This window comes from Podarcis melisellensis (genome assembly GCF_964234715.1).
Source record: "Podarcis melisellensis genome assembly, chromosome: 3".
In the NCBI taxonomy this organism is placed as follows: Eukaryota; Metazoa; Chordata; class Lepidosauria; order Squamata; family Lacertidae; genus Podarcis; species Podarcis melisellensis.
In genome coordinates, this window is record NC_138530.1 from 97,315,335 (window position 1) to 97,340,070 (window position 24,736).

A 24,736-nucleotide genomic window follows, 5' to 3' on the forward strand; every position below is an offset into this window, starting at 1 on the left:
CGGCTGATTTGATCGGCACAATGCATGCGAGCTCCACCACCCAGTCATTCTTAGACTCCTTATTGGGTGAGCAATGCAGCCAAGCAACACAGTTGGAGCCTCCCTTCTCCCTGGCTGGCAAGGAGGGAGGGAGAGAAGCTGCTTCCTTTGAAACCCGGGAAATTTATGGGATATCATCCCCCCCCCCCCCGGATGGCTTTGCACTTCAGTTGAGTGAAGTGACTTGCTTTCCAAACTTTTCATTTTGGCGACATACTTTTTAGACATGCATCATTTCACCACACAGCAATTCAATTTTTATTAGCACACCGGAAGTTAAACTAACCCCTTTCCAGCCCTGGGAGGAGCATTCGCGCAACACACCTACACACTGCAGCTGACACACTAACGTGTCACGACACACAGTTTGGAAAGCTCTGTTTTAGGTGGTAGTATGGGAGAGGACGGTGGAATAGATGAAGGCAGATATTGTCTAGCTGCCCCATTTCAAGTGTTGTTATGAGCTATGTGTCTGTGCCTCTTTTTAAGCTCCATACAACAAAATGTCTTCAACCAGCACTTCCCATCTCATGCTCACTTTTCCTTAGCACTATGCTTGTGTAACAGGGCCTGTATGGGCACCCATTTAAAACATATTGGGATATCACTGCATATTAGGTTTGGGCAACCTGCGCCCCTAGAACCTCATGTGGCTTTCATCCTAATTTCAAAAGCCCTCTATAAGCTATCAGTTCAAGTCTCTGGCAAGAGGGAGTTGCTCTTTTCCTTGACAGTCCTCTCTCTCTCCTCCTTAATCAGCAAAGTAAATAAGGGGGATTGGTGAAAACTTGACGCCCTGACTTGCATAACCACTTTCCACTAGGACAAAGCCTCCACTGGATGCAGCCCTTTGTCTTTTAATTTATGTTTCTATTTCAGGTGTTTATCATTAACAGCACTGAGCATTTTTGAATTGGGTAGGAACACTGCAATTATGCAAGATGTTGGCAAGAATAGGAAGGCTATTGATAGCTAGTGCTATAATTAAGCACTAACCTCTGAGATCCCAACTTGTTTGCAAAATGACAGCTGCGGTTTCTATTTGTCGTTTCCATAGTCACCTTTTAAAAGGAAAAATGGCAACCGTAAAGAGTCTTCTGTCACTGAAGTGCATCAATACGTTTCTAGAATAGGCAGACAAGAAATCGTGGTGGTGGTGGGGATATTGATGTGATTTAAAAATAAAGCATGTCACCATTATGTAATGTAATGATTCATAGTGACAGATAACTTCTGTGCTAGTCTGATGGCAGCTGTCAACTTGACTCCACTGACTAGCTGAACCAAATTGGTGGCCCCTTTTTTTAAACTTCAGGTCTGCTAAACACTTTAGTTTGCTAAACATTTTAAGTTACGGCACTGTACATTTTAGCAGCTGGCTTTCCCAGCAAGTAGAGCAAGGCAGTTTAGTTCTGAACACGCACATTTATTACAGGACATCTGATGAAATGAATTCAAAACTTGTTCTCTGAACATGCGCCATCTACTAAAAATGGCTCATCAGTGCTAAAAATATTGCGATGAATAAAGAAGACTCTTAAAGTAATATGCCAAAAACTCAATGTTCCTTTCTTTTTCCTCACTGCACAATAGTAACTGGCTAGGCTGCAGTGATAGCATGGAATGCCTGTGATAATTGTAACTGATGCACAGAGAAGCTCAGTGATAAGAGCATTGATAAACTTCTGGGAGAGAAATGAAAAGACAGTGTGGCTGTCACAAAATGCTTAGATACAAGGAAGGCTGTTTGATAAGAAGGCGGCAAGAAAGACAGGCAGGTATGTGAGGATATGGGGAAGCTGGAATGGGACTTCGGAAATGGCCCTACTGATGGAGAAGCTCAAAGACAAGTGTCCAGATGAAATAGTGGGCAAAGAGTTGTGTTGGATAATAAGTTTGGTTAGTAAATGGTCTGGTAGATTCTGGATTAGTTCTCTTTATTCAGCCTGGAATGGGTAACTTGGACCAAAGGGATTCCTCACTGTGGCTAATTTCACAGAGTTTTGGAAACACTGATTTTCCCTTTGAAAGCTGGCATCTTGGGCCTTATATAGCCGTATAGCTCTTTCAGAACTAGTATGACCACAAAGGCAAAAAAGGCAAGTGGAATATTTTTATGCCACTCACAGCTTTGCTATAAATTTCCTTAAAAGCCTACCCTGTAGTCAATCTACTTTAGTGCAAGTTAAATACCAACAATTATCTTTAATCTATTCAGAGTTCCAACATATAAAATAATAATAATAATAAAATATTAAATATTAAAAAACTTCCCTATACAGGGAAACAGAAGGAGGGGAATCAAACCCTGACGAACCCCACATTATAATAATTTATTATTTATACCTCGCCCATCTGGCTGGGTTTCCCCAGCCACTCTGGGCGGCTTCCAACAAAACACTAAAATACAATAACCTATTAAACATTAAAAGTTTCCCTAAACAGGGCTGCCTTCAGATGTCTTCTAAAAGTTTGGTAGTTATTCTTCTCTTCGACATCTGGTGGGAGGGCGTTCCACAGGGCAGGTGCCACTACCGAGAAGGCCCTCTGACTGGTTCGCTGTAACATTGAATGTTCCATGGGGCTGAACAGCACTGCTTAAGCATCACCCTCTGGAAATGACAATCTGAGTAGGACCAGAACCACCACAAAGCAGTGTCACCCACCCCTATCTCAGACAACCTCTCCAGAAGTATAACATGGTTGATTGTATCAAAAGCCACTGAGAAGACAAGGAGAATTAACAGGGACACATTTCTCCTGTCTCCCAATGGAGGTCATCATACAGGGTGACCAAAGCGGTTTCTGTGCCCAAACTGGGCCTAAACCTTGATTGAAATGGATCTAGAAAACCAGTTTCCTCCATGAGTGCCTGGACCACCCACTCAGGAACCTTGCAGGGACCACCCCCTCTCATAAGGAGGTTTTTATCACCTCCCTGGCCTAGCCAGCTGTCCCCACCCTCCTAGTTTTTAACAGCCAAGAGGGACTAGGATCCAGAATACAAGTGGTGACTCTAACTGATCCAAAAACCTTGTCCACGTCTTTGAGCTCTACTAATTGAAACTCATCCAACATAACAGGACTAGACAGTGCTCTGGTCACCTCTCAAGATTCATCTGCTCTAACAGTGGAGTAAAAATCCTGTCAGATGCAAGCGGGAGCTGGCAAATCCATGGGGTTCTGTAAAACGTGCCAGAAGAGTGGAGGTGGTTTTTTTTTGGCAATGACAAAAGTGAAAAATGAAGCTAAATAGACCATATTCATTGGTTCACCTCCTACTCAATATATTAGATTTGGGCACTATTTTTATCCAGCTAGATATTTAATCTCTTGTCAGAATTGCTAGAGATCTTGGCTGAGATGTCTTTATTGCACTGCTTTTCCTACTCCCCTGCCCAGTCTCATTACACAGCAGTAGAAAGGGAATGCAGCTTTCGAAATTGCCTTGTACGTTGGCAGATGAGATGTCCTTCAATTGCTCTGTTTCATCCAGAATGTCTGCATGTCTGGAGACCTTGTCCTGGGGGAAAACCACACTCCTCCAGTTTTCAGGTGCTTTGAAATGTCCCATTTGGAAGAGCTGGAGCCTGGGAGAGGCAACCCAAGCACTATTTGTGGACCCAATCCTGTTTAGAGGCCCCATGTTGCTGATGTTCCTAAATGCAAAACAGATACATTTTACTACTCTTTTGGAAAAACCTATACTTTTTTATTTAAAAATACTTGTTGATTCACTACTAAATAAAGGATACCTCATTTTCAGCAAGAAATCCCTTGGCCATTCAAAGCAGAGAGGCTTTGAGCTTATTGCATTTGCAGGTATTTAAAGTCCACCTGCATGCGACACATGTGAACTTCCTGATCAAGATATGTTGCAACAGGACAGGAATCATAGCTGGTATTTTCCCTTCCCACCACTCCTTAGTCCTCCCCTGCTTTGCAACAGCTGGGGAAGCTCTGATCCTTTAGAAACGGGTTCTGTATCTGTCATAACGGAACTAGTAGCGCTCATCATATCGAGGGCTGAAGCAACATATTATTCGCTGAGTGACACATTACACGTTTCCTGTCTTGGTTAATTGTGGGAATCATCCTGTGATAGGAGAACTGTGTCATAAAAATGCAACCGTAATTTGCAAAGGTGTGCGTCACGCCGTTACTCATGAACAGTGAACATATATTTTGGTATTTCTGAGTTTGATGTTATATCTTTGGTGTCTGGTTGACTCTCAGAGTTTGTTGAATCATTAAGGAAAAATTTCCTGCTACATTTTTTGTTGTTATCAGACGAAATACTTTTAAATTCAGAAATCACTTAGCTGAGAAATTATGCCTGCTTGAAACTCCAATGATTTCTTTTATTTCTGAAATGTGTTCACTAAGTTGAATATAAATCAGCTAAGCTGATTATAAATCCACACCATTCGTTTTCATTTTAAATAAGTGATTCTCTACTCATGAGTGCAGGGATCAGGTATTTGAAATGCTACTGGCCAGCCTTTGCCAATCTGGTGTTGATGTAAACTCTAGACCAAAACATTTAAAGAACACAAGGTAGATGAAGGCTACCCAAGTCTTGTGTCATTGCTTTACTTGGAAATACAGAAATATATGAAAAATTCAAAACCAAAACATTATATCCAAGTGCCCTGTTTGTTAAACGTTTGAGTTTTGACATAAGATCATAGGGAATGTAGTCTCTGAAGAAAGCAAACAATGGATTTGAAAGTCCCTTGCCTATACTTCATTGTGACCATTGCATTAAAGCTAAACATGAGATCCATTGGGAAATGTCAGGTGGCTGCTTCAAGTGGCAGATGTTGGACAGCAATTGCAGACTCCCAGCTCCCCTTGCCCTGCCCATTCCCATCCTCCTAAGCAGGTACCCCATTGGTGACCATGCCAGCTGTTTGTGGCCTGGGCTGGTCACTCATTTGCCTGTTTACTTTCCCTCAGCACATCACAAACAGTGGTTGGGGGAGAAACCCCATAACAAAAGCAGGCAGGAAGTCAAGAACACCAGCAGGCATTGTGCAAATATTGCTCTGCTGAAGAAACACCTAGTGGTGCTGCTGCTGCTGAAACACTGCAGCATTTATTTGAACAGATAGTGAGCAAGCACTAGGCAGAGTGATGAGTGGATGATGGTGGTGAGGTGTTAGCCATGCCACACAGCCTGCTCTGTACCCTTTGTGTGAGGCTACTGCCCTCAAATGCCACAGTTGAAGTAAAATTTGATGGCCAGTCTGTTCAGTTTCTTGTACGTGGATTGAGGTGTGTTTACCTCTCAACCTTCACCTCAGGAAGCGACAGTGTCTTGGCCCAACTCTGCCTCTAACTCCATTGTCACTTCTTAATTTGGAGGACTGAATGGGTTATCATTGCTTTGTCTAGGACTGATAGGAATGACTGCAAGGTTTAATGTTGCTCCTCAAAAAAATCTCCCAGTGTTTTTTCACAGTAGTTTTCTAAGTGGACTCTAAGCTCTTTCTGAGTTGATAATTATCTAATTGTTGTTTTCTGCTAGCTAACATGCGAGTGTTGTAACCTTAGATCAGGTGACAAAAGATATTTGGTTGCAAATCTCCATTTGGAAGGGAGTTGCCTTTGAGTTTTTGTCTCCGAAACTTTATGGAGGGAGTGAGGATATAAATGAAGCTCTCCTGAAGGGAGAGTAAACAGCCTAAGGCCAATGGAGCCTGGGAAGCAGGCTGTGGGGAGAGACAGACCTCTGATTCTAGGTCTGTTTGAATTATTTCGTATTTTCTAAAATGCTGAGCCTGTGCTGCACAGCACAAGATATTGTGTGGAGATTTTTGGATGTGTCTTCAATACTTATGTTCTGTTTTTGAAGAGTTCTGCAAGTAAAAGTTTAAACAATATTTTTATGGGTCTGGACATTGATTTATTCCAAAAGGAGTCAGTTGTTATGTATCCAGTTGCTTCAAACTGCACAATATTAATATCTGCAGTGTGTTTTGCCTGTTAACAAGTAAGGCTTCTACTAGGTTAGTTAGGGCAGCCAGTGACCTAATTCCTATCAGCTCCAGGCAGCATAGGGATAATGAGTAAAGGTAAAGGGACCCCAGCCAGTGTGGTGTAGTGGTTAAGAGCGGTGGACTCGTAATCTGGGGAACCGGGTTCGCGTCCCTGCTCCTCCACATGCATCTGCTGAGTAACCTTGGGCTAGTCACACTTCTCTGAAGTCTCTCAGCCCCACTTACCTCACAGAGTATTTGTTGTGGGGGAGGAAGGGAAAGGAGAATGTTAGCCGCTTTGAGTCTCCTTCGGGTAGTGATAAAGCGGGATATCAAATCCAAACTCTTCTGACCATTAGGTCCAGTCGTGGCCGACTCTGGGGTTGCGGCGCTCATCTCGCTTTATTGGCCGAGAGAGCCGGCGTACAGCTTCCGGGTCATGTGGCCAGCATGACTAAGCTGCTTCTGGCAAACCAGAGCAGTGCACGGAAACGCCGTTTACCTTACTGCTGGAGCGGTACCTATTTATCCACTTGCACTTTGACGTGCTTTCGAACTGCTAGGTTGGCCGGAGCAGGGACCGAGCAACGGGAGCTCTCCCCGTCGCAGGGATTCGAACTGCCGACCTTCTGATTGGCAAGTCCTAGGCTCTGTGGCTTAACCCACAGCGCCAGAGAACTGAATAAGGATAAGTACCCCGTGAAACAAGAAGTAATAATGATGTTTGATATTATGCACAAAAAAAGGGGTGCCAGCCATTTAATTTAATTACACATTCCTTTTGCTCTCAAACACTAACAGAAATTATTTTTGTTTTGTTCTTCCTATAACAGGTTTTGCCTGGCATTCTGCAGAAGCATTGCTGTATTTTACCAGACAGGAACACAGGTAACCACTGAGATTTTCCTATTGTTTTCTGTTAATATAGCCCTTTGTTTTGGGGGAAAGAAGTTATGAAAATTGTATAAAAGCCAGAGGATTCTCCTGGTGCTCCTCATGAGGGACTTCAAAATAAATGAAGTAGTGAGAAATGGGTTACTTAATATAAACTGATCCTTGAATTTAAATTACCTGTTCTCTGTGGAAAAGCATGCTTACAAAATATGCCATTCGGGGCCATTACATTTCTAGGAAATTGCTTTTAGCTTCTGCTACTTGAAGTTGCACATATGCATTCCTGAACTATTTTTTGTTTGTTTGTTAATTTCATAAAATATATTCCTAGTTATTAGTTTCAGAATATCTACAAAATTAGCATAGATAGGCAGTGTAGCTCATGTGGCTTTATATTCTCATTAGCCTTAATCTCCATTTCTCGATGAGGAGTTGAAGATGAAAAGGAGGTATTTCCTATTGCTGTATGGAAAGGAGTCACTTGAATTGGCAGGATTTTGAAAGTTTAGCTTTCAGAATATTAAATGACTGAAGTTGTACATTAATAATAATGTATCCCCCCCCCCAAGTCTGGTATGTATTGATAGCCTATCAAGTCATGTGGCTGAATTTATTTTGAATCTTGACTTAATATGTAGATCTAAGTAGGGTTATATAATGTGTTTACTGCTGCTTGTTCACTGAAAAGAAGTGATCTTACCACTCCTGCGTTTGAGGAAGGAATGTTAAACTTGGGGGAATTAGAGTTTGAAGATGGAGTGCACTTATATCCAAGATATGAAAAAGAGGAAAACTCTGTAATGGAGGTCCCACTTTCACTGCCCGGTGTTTCCAGGTATAGGAAGAAATGCTCCATAACATACTGCTATGCTTAAGTCTAAGATCATAACCAGTACATTGAACTAAGCCCATATGCCAACAGATACCCATTGCACCTATATATCCTAGTTTCAACCAAGAATAAATGAGCTGGTACTTGTCTGCACTGATTAGCTGACAGTTGCTTATGAGTACATGTTATACAATGACAGATAATTAACTCAGCATGTTATTTCTACTTGATAATTTATAAGCAGACTAATATTATTTGTCAGTATGTGTATTTACTGTTTTCTTACACAATCAGGAAGCTGTGGAATGCAGTGAGTTCTTAAATTGCCCCAATGCCTACTGTGTTATCTGTTACATAACTTGAAGGTTAATTGACCTGTTTCCCCCCCCCCTTTCCTTTCGTCTGTTCTTACCTATAAATTAAGCATCCAGCACCACTTTTGTAAATAAAAAGGTTATTGGCCATGTTCTGGGAAAGAAAATCCTTAGATATTTATTGCTTTTTTAATAAAACTGCTGACTAGGAAGCATTGCTCATGTGTTCAATCTACTGTGTGGTGGGCAGCAAATAATGGTGATGGGGCCGCAGAGGGTTGTGGATACAGCTCATCAAGTGGAAAAAGGATTGGATCTGAAAATTCTATTGGCTAAATTTGTACAGAGTTGAGATTAACCGAAGCATCACATTTGTCATGTCTTGGAAAAATGCACCTGATCCCATAGACTTTGTTGTTGCTGTTTAGTCATTTAGTCGTGTCCGACTCTTCATGACCCCATGGACCAGACCACGCCAGGCACTTGTTCAAACTCATGTTAGTAGCTTCGAGAACACTGTCCAACCATCTCATCCTCTGTCATCGCCTTCTCCTTGTGCCCTCAATCTTTCGGCAATTTGGCTCCAGGGACCACGCATTCGCTCCATAAGACGCACAGACATTTCCCCTTACTTTTTAGGAAGAAAAAAGTGTGTCTTATGGAGCGGAAAATACGGTACATACCTTTAAGTGACTGAAATGAAACTAGTAGATCTTCATCAGAATTCCATTGGATTCTGAGCTCCTCACTTCCATATACAATTATGGGTGGAATTTTCACACCATATATGTGGCATGTTGCCCCCCCCCCCGCCACCTTAATCAATGGCTCTCAAAATACAGTGGTGGGTGATTTATTAATTCTGCTGAATAGTAAACTTTAATCGGTTAATAACCTAGTAAATGCTGCCACAACCGAGCAGACACTTAGGATATTGCCTTAGATTTTTAAGATAATGGGGGAGGGGGGAAGGAGACAAAGAAAGCATCTGGCAAACATTAAAGAGAGAAAGAGCTGCCAGTTCCCACAGCTATTCCTGGGGGTAAGGTGTGTGAAAAAGGGCAGCGTTGAGCAGCTTTCTGGATGTGTCACCAAAAGTGGAACTGAATAGGGATGTTCTATGCTACCAGTTATAGAAAAAACTTAAAGAGTGAACCTCAGCCTGAATGTGAAGCGGGCTTTTCACAAAGGTCCAAGCTGGACTTGAATGTCATTACATAACAAAAGATGCAGGCGGGGTCATTCCACCTGTACCCCACTGCATTTCATATTGCAGTTGCACATCCTTGTACATATCAGCTCGGTGGGTATGTTTCTAGGCAGTTTGTCCATAGCAGAGAGTGGAGAGTGGGCATGGATTTCGCCATATGACTTCCATTTTCAAATTGGATGGAAGCTGGTTAGGGAGAAATGCGTCAAATCACAGTATTTCTCAATAAACCATAGGATAAATGTGGACAAACCAGTGGTAGGAATACCCTGAGTGCAGAGTAAACAGGAGTGGGTACACAGCCTTAGTAGGTTGTTTTTTTGACCTTGCTGAAGGGGACAAGCTTGCACCTCTTCAGAAAATGCAAAAATAATGCTTGGTCTACTCGAAGCAGGACATGCTTTTTGAGTGGTATCTAGTCACTCTCAAGGGACGATTAATGATTCAAGTCCATGTTTTGCTTGCATTAGATGTGGCAGGGGTGGCCAACTCCCAAGAGACTGCAATCTTCTCACAGAGTTAAAAACTGGCAGTGATCTACCCCCTTTTGGGGGCTTCAGGTCAAAGTTGTTGAGCATTTTGTAGGAAGGAAAGCCCTGTTTTTTGGAGTTCAGGTCACAGTTGCTGAGCTTTCTTTAAGGGAGGAGGGAAGTCCCGGGTTTTTTTGGGGGGGGGGTGCAGGGCAAAAACGTTGAGCTTCTTTTAGGGGAGCCAAAGTTGTTCAGCTTCTTTGGGGGGAGCCACTGATCTTCCAGTGATCTACCACGGACATCCAGTGATCTACCGGTAGATCACGATCTACCTGTTGGACGTGCCTGAGATATGGCAATAGGTGAATAGGTGCTGGGGAACAACTGGGCAACTACAACCTCCTGCTTCCGATTTGCTTGGGCCTGCATGGGATTGCTCTGTGGGGGCATTCCTTCGCTTACTACAATCACTTTCACCTCACAGAGCAAAGCCAAATTCCTGGGGCATGTACAAAGGTCCAGCTGAAGCAAGCTGCTTAAGTAACGATTATACACACCTCTGTCTGAAGCTGCCTGAAAAGGAAAAGGAAACACATCTTAGAAAATGGTGGTGATTTAATTGTGCTTCTGGACTATTTCTATGTGCAGGGGGTGAGTTTTGTGCCCGAGCATCCAAATACATATCTTCTCTAGCATTCTGACATGGTAGTGTCTCGGGATGCCTTTTCTCCTATAACTAGCTCTTTGGAGGGATACGGTTTAGTTATAGGGGTGGGGGTGGGGAGTGGGAATCCCAATCTAATAAATATAATTCCCTACTAATAAATAAGAAGTTTTAAGAAAGGTTTAGGGGCAGCACCAGTATTTATATTCCAGCCATTTATTTTAGCAATACAGCTCTCTTGCAATGCCGATTTTGTAGTCTTCAGCTGCTGCTTGCTCAGACCTTACAGAATGTTACCAAGAAGATGCATAGCCATTCATGGCTTTCAGCCCTGTTTCTATGGAAATGGGACCAGGAGGTTTTTTGCTGACAGAAGTGATGGCAAGTAGTATCTTAATCTCCATCTAATCCACAGCTGACTAATTTACCCGGTGTTAGATTTCTTATCTAGTCTTCTCTCCTCCTGAAAATTATAACAACATTTTCATCTTCATCACCCGTGACCTTACAAACTCTCACAGGATCTTCCTCCCAGGGTAAAAGGAAGAGGCAGAGGTAGGGAGAGAGGAAGAATGTGGGTGAATGGTTTTACATGCAAGGATTGGTTAAGAATGAGGATGCAAAAGGTAAACTGGGGCAAAGGGCTTTGAAGGAGGTGTTTTGCAGAAGGAAAATCGTATCTTGAGTCACAGGACTGAAACAGCTCATAAAATGTACACCCTGCAAACAACTTCTGGCAGCAATGTTACATATATCCCATTGGCACTATCATCTTATATACTAAACGTGAACTCAAGTCTCCTTATGTAGCCAAAACCAGTGCCGCCTACACACAAGGGGAAGATAGCAGCAGGCTTGGGGGAACCCTGAGATTTGCAGAAGTACAAAACATCTCAAGAGAAAGAGAAAGACCAAAACATCCCACCAAAAACTGAGCGCTCTCCATGGCCACAGAAAACCAACTGTTTACTTTCGTTTTTGTGTGTGAAGTGTATGGAACTGATTATCCTGCAAGAGGGCATGACTGCTTGGCCGAAACTCTGAATTCCCCATTGCAGCATTTTGTTGCAGCTCCCATTTGCTCCTTCTGTTATTATTATTTATTATTATCTTTATATCTCGCCATTCATCTGAAGATCACAGGGCAGTTTGTGACATGCCCGACCTGATCCTGTTTTAGGCCAAGGAAGTCTGAGTGACCTTGGGCCACTTACTGCACCATCTGTTACTCTTTGCTCAGAATAATTGGAGCCAACCATTGTTTAGATATTGTGCAGAAAGGTTCTAGATAACCTGTACATATTGCCCCCCAAATCCTACAATTCCTTGACCCAATACTGACTGTCATTAGTTTAACCACAGAGAAGGTTTAAGGTGAAGCAACTCATTAGTTCCTGGCTTTGTTAGGGGTAAATAGGAGAGTTTTTGGACAGCTGGTTAAGAAAGACATATGCCACAATATCACTTTGCTGTATGCTTTGCCTTGTTTCCGTTGTACAAAGAGTCAACTTCAGGGCATCTTATCTAGTATTCAAAGTCTTCCACGTTACTGACCCTGCTTGTCTTGGTCATCTTTTGGGACCATGACCTCCCAGAATATCCATGCTTCGTTGGATCTCTGAAAATGTTTGACATTGATTCGTTACCATATGGGGATGGCTTTTCAACATAGGCCTTGCAACCTCGAGCAACTGATGCCCAACTGTGGAATTTGCTCAAGCAAGAAGTACATATGTCACATACATCGGTTAAGCGCCTTATCTTGGGATTTCAATGTAAGAAAAGAGTTTTTGGCACTGTTTCCCCGCAGTAATCTCTTATTGAATCGCCAAGCCCTTTCAATCGTATTAGCCACTGTCAATCTTGTAGGAAGTTATGGTAGGATTTTTATTTTTGTATGTGCTTGTTTCACATTTCCCAGAAGGAAAGGATATTAAAAGAGATGTGATATTATGACTTACTTGGAGAAATCTGTTTAGATATAACTTTTGGCAGACCTCCAGGTAGTTGTAAGAGGAAGCACAAAATGCTCCTTAAAGTCTTCTCCACCTACTGTTTTGTGTGCATGTCTACCTGGATTAGGCACGAAAATGTCAGGTGCGTGAATTGTATGTCTCTTTCATTTATTGGCTTCATTGCTAGTTTTTGAAACCAACCCACTATTTTCTCAGGCTATTTCTTGGGGCAGGGCTCTTAGATTATGATGAAAACTTTGAGCTATACACCCTAATATAAAGAGGAACAGACCTGGTTGTTTACAAAAACACTTCCCAGTCCTTGGTGTTCTTTCAGTTTCTTCAAAACAATCTATCAATGATATTAACCAAAATGTATAAAACAAATTGCCATGCATCCTGAAGGCTACACTTCTTTGTTATTTGAAGCCTGAGGTGAGAGCAACTATGAGAATCTGCATTGCTAAATACTGGAAGACTGTAGCAACTTCTCAACTAAAACACTGGTTGGAGAAGACATGACAAGTTCATTAAAATGACACATTTAGGACGAGAACTTAGATACCAACAAGAGGATCAGTCCATAGAATTCTGGATTTTCTTCATTAGTTATTGGAACAATATTTAGCCCTACAATCAATTCACTTTTAAGCTTTCCTGCTCTCTTTCTTTCTTTTCTCGCTGTCCCATTTATCTGTGTCATCTGCTTATTTTACTACTGTATCTTATTAGATTGTCACTCTACCCCTCCAGAACCACCATGATGAGATGGAAGCCTTTTTTAAGCTTTAAGCTTTTTATTTTATTTTAAGAAAACAGGAGGAAGGATATATAAGTCCCTGCCCCAGTGACATGCATTCAGGGTTAATTACAGCAGAGTTTAGGTAAAGGGACCCCTGACCATTAGGTCCAGTCGTGGCCGACTCTGGGGTTGTGGCACTCATCTTGCTTTACTGGCCGAGGCAGCCGGCGTACAGCTTCCAGGTCATGTGGCCAACATGACTAAGCCTCTTCTGGTGAACCAGAGCAGCACACGGAAACGCTGTTTACCTTCATGCCAGAGCGGTACCTATTTATCTACTTGCACTTTGATGTGCTTTCGAACTGCTAGGTTGGGAGGAGCTGGGACCGAGCAACGGCAGCTCACCCCGTGGCGGGCATTCGAACTGCCGACCTTCTGATTGGCAAGTCCTAGTTTCTGTGGTTTAACACACAGCGCCACCCGCGGAGTTTAGGATGTTCTAAAAGCTCCGCCAAAAACCTGCATCCCCCTTGGCATGAGAACAGGAAGGGTAAATTCAGTGTTCTTCCATGCCACATCATTTTACTCCTATTTTGGCTTTTGATGCTAAATGCCCGCAAAATGGATCATTTTACTGTGCAGATTATGCTTTCCTCACAACCATCTCTGCTTGTAGCAGATGTAGATTTCCAGCTGTGGCAACTCATAACAAGGACCAACATCTGTAGTGATGGCATATACCCAGAATAATTCCTGCACTTGCTTATGATACAAGCAGAAATCAGCGTGGGCTAATTATAGTGACACCCTTAGCTGAAATGGTCATATTTGCCTGTTCTCAGAACTGGGATGATAGGAAGCTCTGTGTCATCTTATATTTTCTTTTGAACCTCAAGGTTAATGAAGGCAATTTTGTCTTAACTTGCATTAGATCACTTTGGAAAGACCGAGAATGCCCTAAAACAGATTAATCTGTAGCTCTAGGCCTCTGAAGTATTACTGGTGGGGTTTTTATGTGTGTGTGTTTTTAAAAGAAAACTAATATACACTGTCAGCAACACAAGTTGCATCAATTAAAGTTTTATAGCCTGTGTTGATGCTGATTAACTACGAAGCGAAATGAAGATGGGAAATGGCAGGAATGATTGATGTTTTATTTAAAAGGCACAGTTTGTTTATTTAGTGGTTCAATTTAATTCGCAAATAGGTGCTAAGGCAGTATATAAATCATACTGAAGCATCTACTTTGTACGGATGGGCTTTTTGACAGCCAGTTGTGAGGAACATAGCGTCGAAGTGCTTAGCTTAAAACACAATGTGCCAAGTTCAGTAATAATAGACTTTGGGTGTGTGAAAGTGAGAAAGTGCTAGCTGCAAAACCAGGCCCAGTATGACATCTCTGATGTCCTTGAGAGAGGGTTTACTTCTCCCCTTACCCTAGCATCCCAGGAGATTACCGATAAACCTGACACAATGTTCAAATTCACACTATAACACAGTACAGTGGTACCTCACAAGACGAAATTAATTCGTTCTGTGAGTTTCTTCTTCTTGCGAATTTTTCGTCTTGCGAAGCACAGATGCACCCTGGTATTAACGGTTTTAAGAAAAAGGAAACAAACTCTCAAGATGTTTCGTCTTGCGAAGCAAGCCCATAGGGAAATTCGTCTTGCGAAGTAACTCAAAAAACGAAAAACTCTTTCGTCTTGCGAGTTTTTCGTCTTACGAGGCATTCGTCTTGCGAGGTACCACTGTATAAATAAGTAGGAATACTAGAACAAAAAAAGGGAAGGAAACAAAAAAGAGAAAGAGAATAAGAAAGAGAAATAAAATACCAACAACAATCATAATGAGCCTAATAAAATTCAGAATTACATAGTTATATATATATAGCCCTTTATCACCATTTTATCTCAATCTTCAATTCACATACAGAGAATTGAGTCCTTCCAGCTCCCACCTGGAATGGCTTTCCCTTCCCCAGCCTCACATGCTAAGGAAAACCACTCTAGCCTGCCTCTCACAAATGTCCCTCCCTCTTCTGTCCATCACCTTTCTGTTCGTATCTTCATTTATCCCAAATATGTCTTCAGATATTAAATATATATAGATAGATAATATTTATAGAGAACTATCAAGAATTAAGTTCATGAAAAAGGCCATATGTGAATGTTTAGAGGGGTGTACATTGTTCATTTTCACAGCCTGGCAATACATTCAGTGGCAAATGCATCTTTTGAAAACCTTTTTCTTGGTAGAATAACTCCATAGTGGTAGATACTTAAATGGTGGAATACTTAAATGGCGGTAGAATACAAATCCTAAGTTGGTGGAAGAAGAAGAAAAGCTATACGGGAGAAAACATTGAAACCCCAATCTCCTCCAGAAATACTGATTTAAAATAAATCAAAACCAGGTAGCCATGATAGGCAATTACTGCAAAATTCACAGTAAAATAATACAAACAGGTATATACACAATGCTGTTGATTAGCTTACCAATCACTCAGAATTATTCTTTAGGCTCAATTCCAAGCAAACTACATATGGTAGAAAGAGCTGCTAATAGCTAAAGCCTAGGAAACAAAAGAGTTGGAATAATGGTCACATCTGAATGGGATAGTGATAAATTACTCTCCTTGACATGTGGGCTGTTTAAAATGTATTATGGTGAAAATGAGATGGGGTTCCCTGTCTGTGTTTGAGAATTATTCAGGTTATTACAAAAAAGATAAAAGGATCAGGGGCAGACTAGTTTGAAGTTTAATATGACTAAAGTATACAGACTCGTACTAGGTATTTATATAAGTCAAGTTCAAAAACTCAAGGTGTTTTACATTATCTCAGTGATTTTTTTACAACAGCAGTTTAGGGCAGTATAATCTTTTTAATTTAGGATGTGGGGGTTTAAGGCTGAATGATGGGACATTGCCTAAACTGTCATGCTACAGCAATGGTGGATACTAAAGTAAAACCCCATAGAGTTGCTGATATTTTATCTGGTAAGAAGTTCCAAACTAGGTTCCAGGTGAGAGAACTGGCAGAGACGTTGTTGCTTCAGCAGGCAGGTAAGGAAGTTAGGAGAGGGGCTGGGGGAGGAATAGGGCAGACAGGTGGATTAGGGGAAGGGATAGGTTATAATTGGGGAATGGAGAAGGGATCTGGACACTCTGTTGTGCTTGTGATGATGCCATGAAAATGCAGCCCAACCCAAGGAAGGCTCAGAAACAACTAGGCTGCTTTCAGACTTTTAAGGAAAATAACTTGGTTAACTAACTGCAGTTCCAAAGCAAGTCCTGAAACTGATTTTTTTGAAATCGGAAAGAAAATTGTGTCACTCTGACATACTGTATTTTTTGCTCTATAAGACTCACTTTTTCCCTCCTAAAAAGTAAGGGGAAATGTGTGTGCGTCTTATGGAGTGAATGCAGGCTGCGCAGCTATCCAGAAGCCAGAACAGCAAGAGGGATTGCTGCTTTCACTGCACAGCAATCCCTCTTGCTGTTCTGGTTTCTGAGATTCAGAATATTTTTTTTCTTATTTTCCTTCTCCAAAAACTCTTGTGGTCCTCTTGTGGTCTGGTGCGTCTTATAGAATGAAAAATACGGTAGTTTGCAATGATATAAATGGTGAAATGGAAAGTATCGGTGCGTGACTCAGATGCATATTGATTGTAGCAATGGTACGAAAGGCAGAGGTTCATATATGCATGCACATAAATATGGAGCACTTTGATATACAGTATTAACAGTTGAGTCCATCTTGGCAGACATTTTTAAATCGTATATCCTACTTTAAAATATGCTTCCATTAGAACTTCATATGGAATTCTGCAATCTCCTGTGTCCAAGCAATTAGAACAGTTTGGAACACTCTATTGAATTGTATTTGGTGACTTCATCTTCGTTTATGTGCTTGGAATTTGTGACTCACTGGAATTAAGTTACAGTGCACAAGAAAAAGTATTGAAGTTGCACTGTAGGTGACAAACATAAGAAGGATGAAAACCTGCTTCTCAGAAAGAGACAGATTTGGAAAATTGGCCATTGTGTCTTGATGCCAGTTTCTTATTCGTCTTATATAACTTTCTAGAAATGGCAGTGACAGTTCTAACTGCTATAAAGAATTTCTCTCAAAACACAAGCTTCAAAAACAAATCAAGCATAATTCTGTGCTTGGAATAAAGTGTTAACTGCTGATGCCTTTTTATTTATTTTTTTATTTTACATATACACCTTGATTTTATTCCATCTTTTTCCAGCCTCAAAATGATGATGAGCAAATCACTTTTATTTCAGGAATAAATATATAGCACAGTTTTAATGGTATGGTGACACACGATTGTGTGTGTGTGTGTGTGTGTGTGTCTGCTGAGTTTATAATAGGTCTTGGGGGAAGGAAAAATCTTTTCAATTTGTTTCCCAGTGGTAAAATTTTATAACATTCCAACTTGTTGCTATAGAAACTACAATAGCAAGAAGATACATTAATCGGATGCACTGTATTTTATGTGCCTCTATCTGCTGGGTTATGCATTTTATTAATCTCCAAAGTGTGTTGATACTAAGTGTCATATGTTGCCATTTGAGCACCGTTTTGAAACTTCCCCTTCCCCCTCCCCTCCCCCCAAAAAATTATGGGCATTGAAATATTTTAATAGCTTATACTTTGCCATTGCAGGTTTCACCCTTGCAAACCATTAGTAGATAACAGCCACAGCGATCTACTGGGGTATGTTATGCTAATGCTTCTCTGTTTCACAGGAGAGCACGAAAGATTTATATTTGTTCAGCTATTTCAAAAGATGAAAAGCATCCAAAAAGCATTAGAGGTTGTTATTAGCAATGTCCCACAAAAAATCCCTTTCTTTAATGTTTCCAGTGTGTTGCCATGACCATCCAGCCACTTAACCACTTTCTACACTCATTTATTGGTGAGTCAGGTAGGATAATGAAGCTGTATTAGCATGGATTAGTTGCTCACTCATTAAGCTTCTTTGACTATTCTTAATCAGTGTAGTTGGTGTGGTGGTGTCCTCATGGTTCTGGCAGTGTGTGCAGCATCTGGGGGTAAGAGGTGGTAGCCCTCACCGTAATTTCCTCCTACACTAGGAAATGGTTCTGAACAGTGTTCAGATTGTGATTACATAAGTAAAGGGCGGTTATTATTCCACATTCATCTGGAATAATTTTGCTTATTTTAATAAATTAACACTTTTACAAAGCTTTCTCAAAGATTGCACAAACTGAGTTGCGGCACCTCTCAGGTTGGCATTCCAGGAGAACGAGGGAGGTGTTCATGGTGAGTTCCAGCACCTCTTTTTCTAGCACTGCCTATATACTGTTTAGATTTCTGGATTCCCCCACCCTTTAAACTCCACATTTCTAAAACGTTTTTGATTTGTTCTATCATTGAAAATTTTTCCTATGTATATGCTACTGTTTTCACTGATGGTTCCCTTATTAAACACCCAAAGTGTGGATGGCATACATCAGTATATGTGCATCTTTGAACACCTGTGCAGGTATATGTATTTCTTCCACACCTTACGCTTTGCTGTAAGGAAACACGTTCCCCCCATTTGCTGTAGTAGTGGATTTCCTACATTTGCAAGGGAAAGACATTTGCTGTATTGTCAAACCTCTATGATACTAAGTATGGAAAAAGCCAGAGAGAGGAGCTCCTTTTAATCAGACTTGCACAATATGACACCTAATAAGCTAGCTGCAGCCCAACAGCCATGTATTCTAGCTTGATGCAGTCCAGTTTCTACTGTTTCAGGAAGGCAGGTACCCGAGGAGTATGTTTTCACAAACCTTTTGATGCAGTTCTTGCATTAAAGCTTCCCATCACCATTGATAACAGTTTTATAAAAGGTAAAGGTAAAGGTACCCCTGCCCGTACGGGCCAGTCTTGACAGACTCTGGGGTTGTGCGCCCATCTCACTTAAGAGGCCAGGGGCCAGCGCTGTCCGGAGACACTTCCGGGTCATGTGGCCAGCGTGACATCGCTGCTCTGGCGAGCCAGAGCCGCACACGGAAACGCCGTTTACCTTCCCGCTGGTAAGCGGTCCCTATTTATCTACTTGCATCCGGAGGTGCTTTCGAACTGCTAGGTTGGCAGGCGCTGGGACCGAGCAGCGGGAGCGCACCCCGCCGCAGGGATTCGAACCGCCAACCTTTCGATCGGCAAGTCCTAGGCGCTGAGGCTTTAACCCACAGCGCCACCTGCGTCCCCCAGTTTTATAGTTGATGTTTTAACTGTGTTAAATGATATGTATTGATATTTTTAGACCTTGAAAACAGACCTAGTAAAGAGGGCACTGGTGTAACTTCCTATTGCTCAGGTCACTCGGGTGAAAAACAGTAGGGGATGACCAACCGAGCCAAAGGCAGCATCCCCAACCTGCCAAGTATCTACTGGGCAAGCATACATGGTTGGACTTGTGTGAGGCTATTATCTTATTACCTTGGGCATGGTCTGAGTCAAGTGCCTGGATGGAAGATTGCTTGGGGAAACTTGAATATGTTCTGCCTGGGGATCCATCATGTTAGCTAGGTGAAGTATGGACCTTGAGGTTGTAGTGGATAGCTTGATGAAGACATTGACTCAGTGTACAGTAGCTATGAAAAAGGCAAATCCCACTCTACCTACACAGTATCCTGCTAAACACCAGTTGCTTGAAGCCTCAGGGATGAAGAGTGTTGCTGAGCTTAGGCACTGGCTCCCGGTGGAGTACAGGATCAGGTTTAAGGTGCTGGTTTTAACCTTCAAAGCCCTATACGGCCTAGGACCCTCGTACCTACGGGACCGCCTCTCCTGGTATGCCCCACAGAGGAACCTACGGTCTTCAAACAAAAACACCTTGAAGGTCCCAGGCCACAGAGAGGTTAGGCTGGCCTCAACTAGAGCCAAGGCCTTTTCGGCTGCGGCTCCAACCTGGTGGAATGCTCTGTCACAAGAGACAAGGGCCCTGCAGGACTTGACATCTTTCCGTAGGGCCTGCAAGACAGAGCTGTTCCGCCAGGCCTTTGGTTAGGGCGCAGCCTGACTCCCTCCTCTGGCAACCTTTACAAAACTTTATGGCTGCCATCAATCTTGATTTTAATTAATTTTTATAATGTTTTTATAATGTCGCACTATTTTGGTGTTGTTAGCCGCCCTGAGCCCGGCCTCGGCTGGGGAGGGCGGGATATAAATAAAATTTATTATTATTATTATTATTATTATTATTATTATTATTATTATTATTCACCCTACAGACACCTGTTTGGTCACTGTGGGAACAGGATGCTGGACTTGGATGGACCATTGGCCTAACCCAGCCGGCTCTTCATATGTTCTTATGGAATAAGATGATTCAAAGTTAGCAGTAGGAATTCCTCAGCTACGGATCACATTGTACGTGTGTTTCATCTTATAGCAGAAGCTTGAGTCTTGTCTGAGCATTTATCATGATGCCTAACACTGCGCTTAAAGCGTGACTCATTCATTTTGCGCATTAAAAATGAAACGGAACATGATATGCCCCCAAGCAACATCTTATTGAATCAAATGTGAAATTAAGAAATGTGTAAAAGCATGTCAATTTCTATCCTTTAAATACGTGAAATTGGTCTTTAGACAGTGCTTAAATCTGACTTAGGGACGCAGGTGGCGCTGTGGGTTAAAGCCTCAGCGCCTAGGACTTGCCGATCGAAAGGTCGGCGGTTCGAATCCCTGCGGCGGGGTGCGCTCCTGCTGCTTGGTCCCAGCGCCTGCCAACCTAGCAGTTCGAAAGCACCTCCGGATGCAAGTAGATAAATAGGGACCGCTTACCAGCGGGAAGGTAAATGGCGTTTCCGTGTGCGGCTCTGGCTCACCAGAGCAGCGATGTCACGCTGGCCACGTGACCCGGAAGTGTCTCCGGACAGCGCTGGCCCCTGGCCTCTTAAGTGAGATGGGCGCACAACCCCAGAGTCTGTCAAGACTGGCCCGTACGGGCAGGGGTACCTTTACCTTTACCTTTAAATCTGACTTGGTATGTATGCTCTTTCTCGTGAGGTCTTAAAAAAAATATTTCTATTAAAGTTGTGTTTAAATTTATCAGCTATAAAAAGCACTCTTCAGGGCTGTGTTGAAATTTCTCGGGAAAGAATTATCTGATAAAGTTTTGAGAATTTTCTTTTTTGAGCTCCTCCAAAGCTGTTTGAGAATCACACTCCTCTTCTGAAGAATATTCGATGACATTCACTATCTGTGACTAGGAGGTGAATTATAAGTGCAATTGTGGATCCAATTCTAATATTATTTAATATTGTTTTAATGCTGTTGAAAGTTGCAATGGGCTTGACTTCCAGTTCTGATTTCTTTTTTTCTTGCCCCTGTCAATGACTGAAGAATATTTGGCAGCATACCCTCCATTCAAATTTTGCATCCCACAATTTTGAGAGGTGATTTTGGGTTCATAGTTTCACCCTACAGCCTCATCGGTCTTCATGGTGATATGTTGCCATTCTGTACAGCCAAGTTGCCAACTACAGCCATGTAGTTAGAAAGAAACAGCTGTCAGTTAGGCAGAAAACAAATTATAAAAACAGCTGCTGCTGCAGCAACAACAAAAAAGTAATAAATGAAAAGTCTGGTGCTATATTTCACCGCCCCCAACTATTTTCACACCAGAAAATTCAATAATATGTATTTATTTCATTTGGTTTATAAAAAAATATGCAGGTACCTCTCTTCATAAAAAGCAGGGTGGTTTACAACAGTCATACATAAAACCATATCAAAAATTTAAAATTTGAGATCAGCTAACTATTACAGAAGGATATTTTCTTAATTGCCAGCATCAGCTTGGCAGCATAGAAATCTTTTCAAATATCGAATGAAAATATTGACTGTCTTTGACTTTTTAAGCACTGTAGTAATTACATTCTAATTTGGATTTATGAAACCCATTGAAGTTGCTGATGCTGTAATGATCAATAGGAAAATCCATTTTGGGAAAAGTGAGTAAGCGTGTTCTGAAATGATTTTTGGGGGTCCAGTGACATCCTACACAATATCAGGACTATTTGTAAATTTGAGTTAAAGCGCTGAAGTCTGTAAATTTGAAGCAGTGGCAGTGGAGAAGCATAAAAACTGAGACTTGGGGAGCTCACATAATATAATTCTATGAAATATGCTCAGGCCCAAGAATGGGTGAGTACCTTGAGCAGGAAGAGAGCAGGCTGACTGGGTGAAAAGCAAAGAATACAGCAGCTGAAGGCTACTAGTGTGGTGCAAAGGGAAGACCTGGTGGATTTATATGGGCCAATGGCTTCTTACTGGTCCTCATATGTCACCTGACTTCCCAGGCCAGGAGAATAATGAATTGTGGTGCTACTGCACCTGCTGAAATTCCCTTGAGTGTCCTGATGAGGCAAGGAGCTCATGGAAACCAGCAGAAGATGAATGACACTGAGGACATGCTTTTTGGTGCCTTTCTGATAAAATTACAAACTTCAAAGTTTTATAAAGGCACAGCAGTGCATATTGCATGGAAGAGATGCTTTTTGCTTGAGGCAACAGACTAGTAAAGAACAACATTCATTGGGAAGCAAATGGGTGAGCTGTATATTGGTATTACACTAATGGTCACTCTGTATGAATGACTGCTATGAGTTTGACTGCTAGAGAGTTGTTGTTTTTAATTAAATAACAGAAACAAAGTAGAGGCAGGCAAGAATCAAGCAATGAATGTTAATGGCTGCCATCATCACCTCAATGGCATAGAAGTAAAAGGGGATGCACATTTCAGTACCATACTTTTCCTTCTGTTAGACGCCCCCGTGTATAATTTTGGGGGACTAAATTTTAATAAAATGAGGGGAGATGGCCCAAAGTGGTTGAGCCTCTCCCCCCATGCAGCCGTGGGACGGAAACACTCCCTAGATCATTTCCCGCGCACAGGTAGGAAGTGTTTCCCTTGCGCAGCAACATTGAGGGAAGTTGTGCTCCAGCCAGTCAGCTGATTGGCTGGAGGGCACCTTCCCCATGCCACTGCACATGGGAAATAGACCAGGGAGTGCTTCCTGCGTGCAGTGGCATTGGGGGAAGTTGCATGCTGTCAGCCAGCACCCCCAGATCGCTCCCCACTCACTGCAGCGTCGAGAGAAGCTGTGCGCCACTAGCCAGCACCCCCAGATCGCTCCCTGCATGCGGCGGCACCCCCCCCATGCCACTATCCATGTATTGGATGACCCCGGTTTTTTGACATGATTTTTGTGTCAAAAAAACCTCGTCCAGTACTTTAGACAGTTGTCATTGGAAACCAGGACCAGCTCAACCATGAGGCAGAGTGAAGCAGCCGCTTTGGGCAGCATAAGCCCCCAAGGCTCCCTGCCTGTCCTGCCACCTCCACCACTGTTGGAAAAGCTGCACCAGCATTGGTGCTGATTTACAGCACCGTCCCACCAAAATCTTACAATATAATAATAATAATAATAATAATAATAATAATAATAATAATAATAATAATAATAATTTATTTATACCCCGCCCATCTGGCTGGGCCTCCCCAGCCACTCTGGGCGGTTTCCATAGAAACCAAAAATACAGTAAAATATCACACGTTAAAAACTTCCCTGAACAGGGCTGCCTTAAGATGTCTTCTGAATGTCAGGTAGTTTATCGCTTTGACATCTGCTGGAAGGGCGTTCCACAGGGCGGGCGCCACTACAGAGAAGGCCCTCTGCCTGGTTCCCTGTAGCTTTGCTTCTCGCAATGAGGGAACCGCCAGAAGGCCCTCGGCACTGGACCTCAGCGTCCAGGCAGAATGATGGGGGTGGAGACGCTCCTTCAGATATACTGGGCCGAGGCCGTTTAGGGCTTTAAAGGTCAGCACCAACACTTTGAATTGTGCTCAGAAACGTACTGACAGAAATCTTACCTTCCATGCCTTGGTAAGGGATGCTTTGGAGGCTGTGCAGCAGCAACAGGGCAGCACTTCTGTTTCATCTCAAGCAATGAAATGGGAAATGCCACCCCAGTTGCAAACATGCCTTTGTACTGATTTCAGTGGGGCACCCTGGACTGCACCCCTTTCTTTCCTCAAACACTTTCAAGCAAAGTAGCCGTTTCATTTTTTATTTCATGCCATCTAAGATAAATACTCAAGCCAGCTTTGACCATGGTTGTGATTGGTGACAAGTAAAATCCCTAATCCCCCCACCTTTCAGCTAACCAAAAGTTTGGAGGTGTGAGCAAGCCGCCTCATGATTTCATGAGAAGAAGTGCTTGAAGCATATTATTGAAGGCAGCTGTTCAGTAGGAGGAAGTGGAGGTGTCTTAAGTAGAAACACAGCAGTTTCACATGCACAAACCACTATTTTTGTTGCACATTAATATGCAGATTCTGAAAAGTTAGATTGAATCCCAAAGGGGGAAAAAAGTGGAGTGGAATGATCTCTTGCCAAATAACAATAGTATTTTTGTAACCAAATGTTCTTGCATTGTTGGAAAAACTGGCACCAATATGTGCATCCCAGGCTAATCTCAGTATGATCAGGTTGTATTTTTATTCTGATACATTCACAAGCTTATTTATAGATATTCTCTTGGACACAGGACTGATTTCTCATTCTGTACCTTAGGATGTATCCAGTAGGTGGAAA

General features: G+C 42.2%; 1 protein-coding gene across 5 annotated transcripts in view; it reads left to right on the forward strand.

Moving 5' to 3' along the window:
- Positions 1-24,736, forward strand: part of DLGAP2 (DLG associated protein 2) — a 414,439-nt gene that overhangs the window by 48,844 nt on the left and 340,859 nt on the right. For all 5 annotated transcript variants that reach the window (XR_014166924.1, XM_081906060.1, XM_081906056.1 and 2 more), the window contains one exon: positions 6,854-6,908. Coding sequence is in view for 4 of the 5 variants with exons in the window: in XM_081906060.1 (XP_081762186.1) it covers positions 6,854-6,908 (55 nt within the window). In the remaining variant the exon portion in view is untranslated. The remainder of the gene's footprint in view (positions 1-6,853; positions 6,909-24,736) is intronic.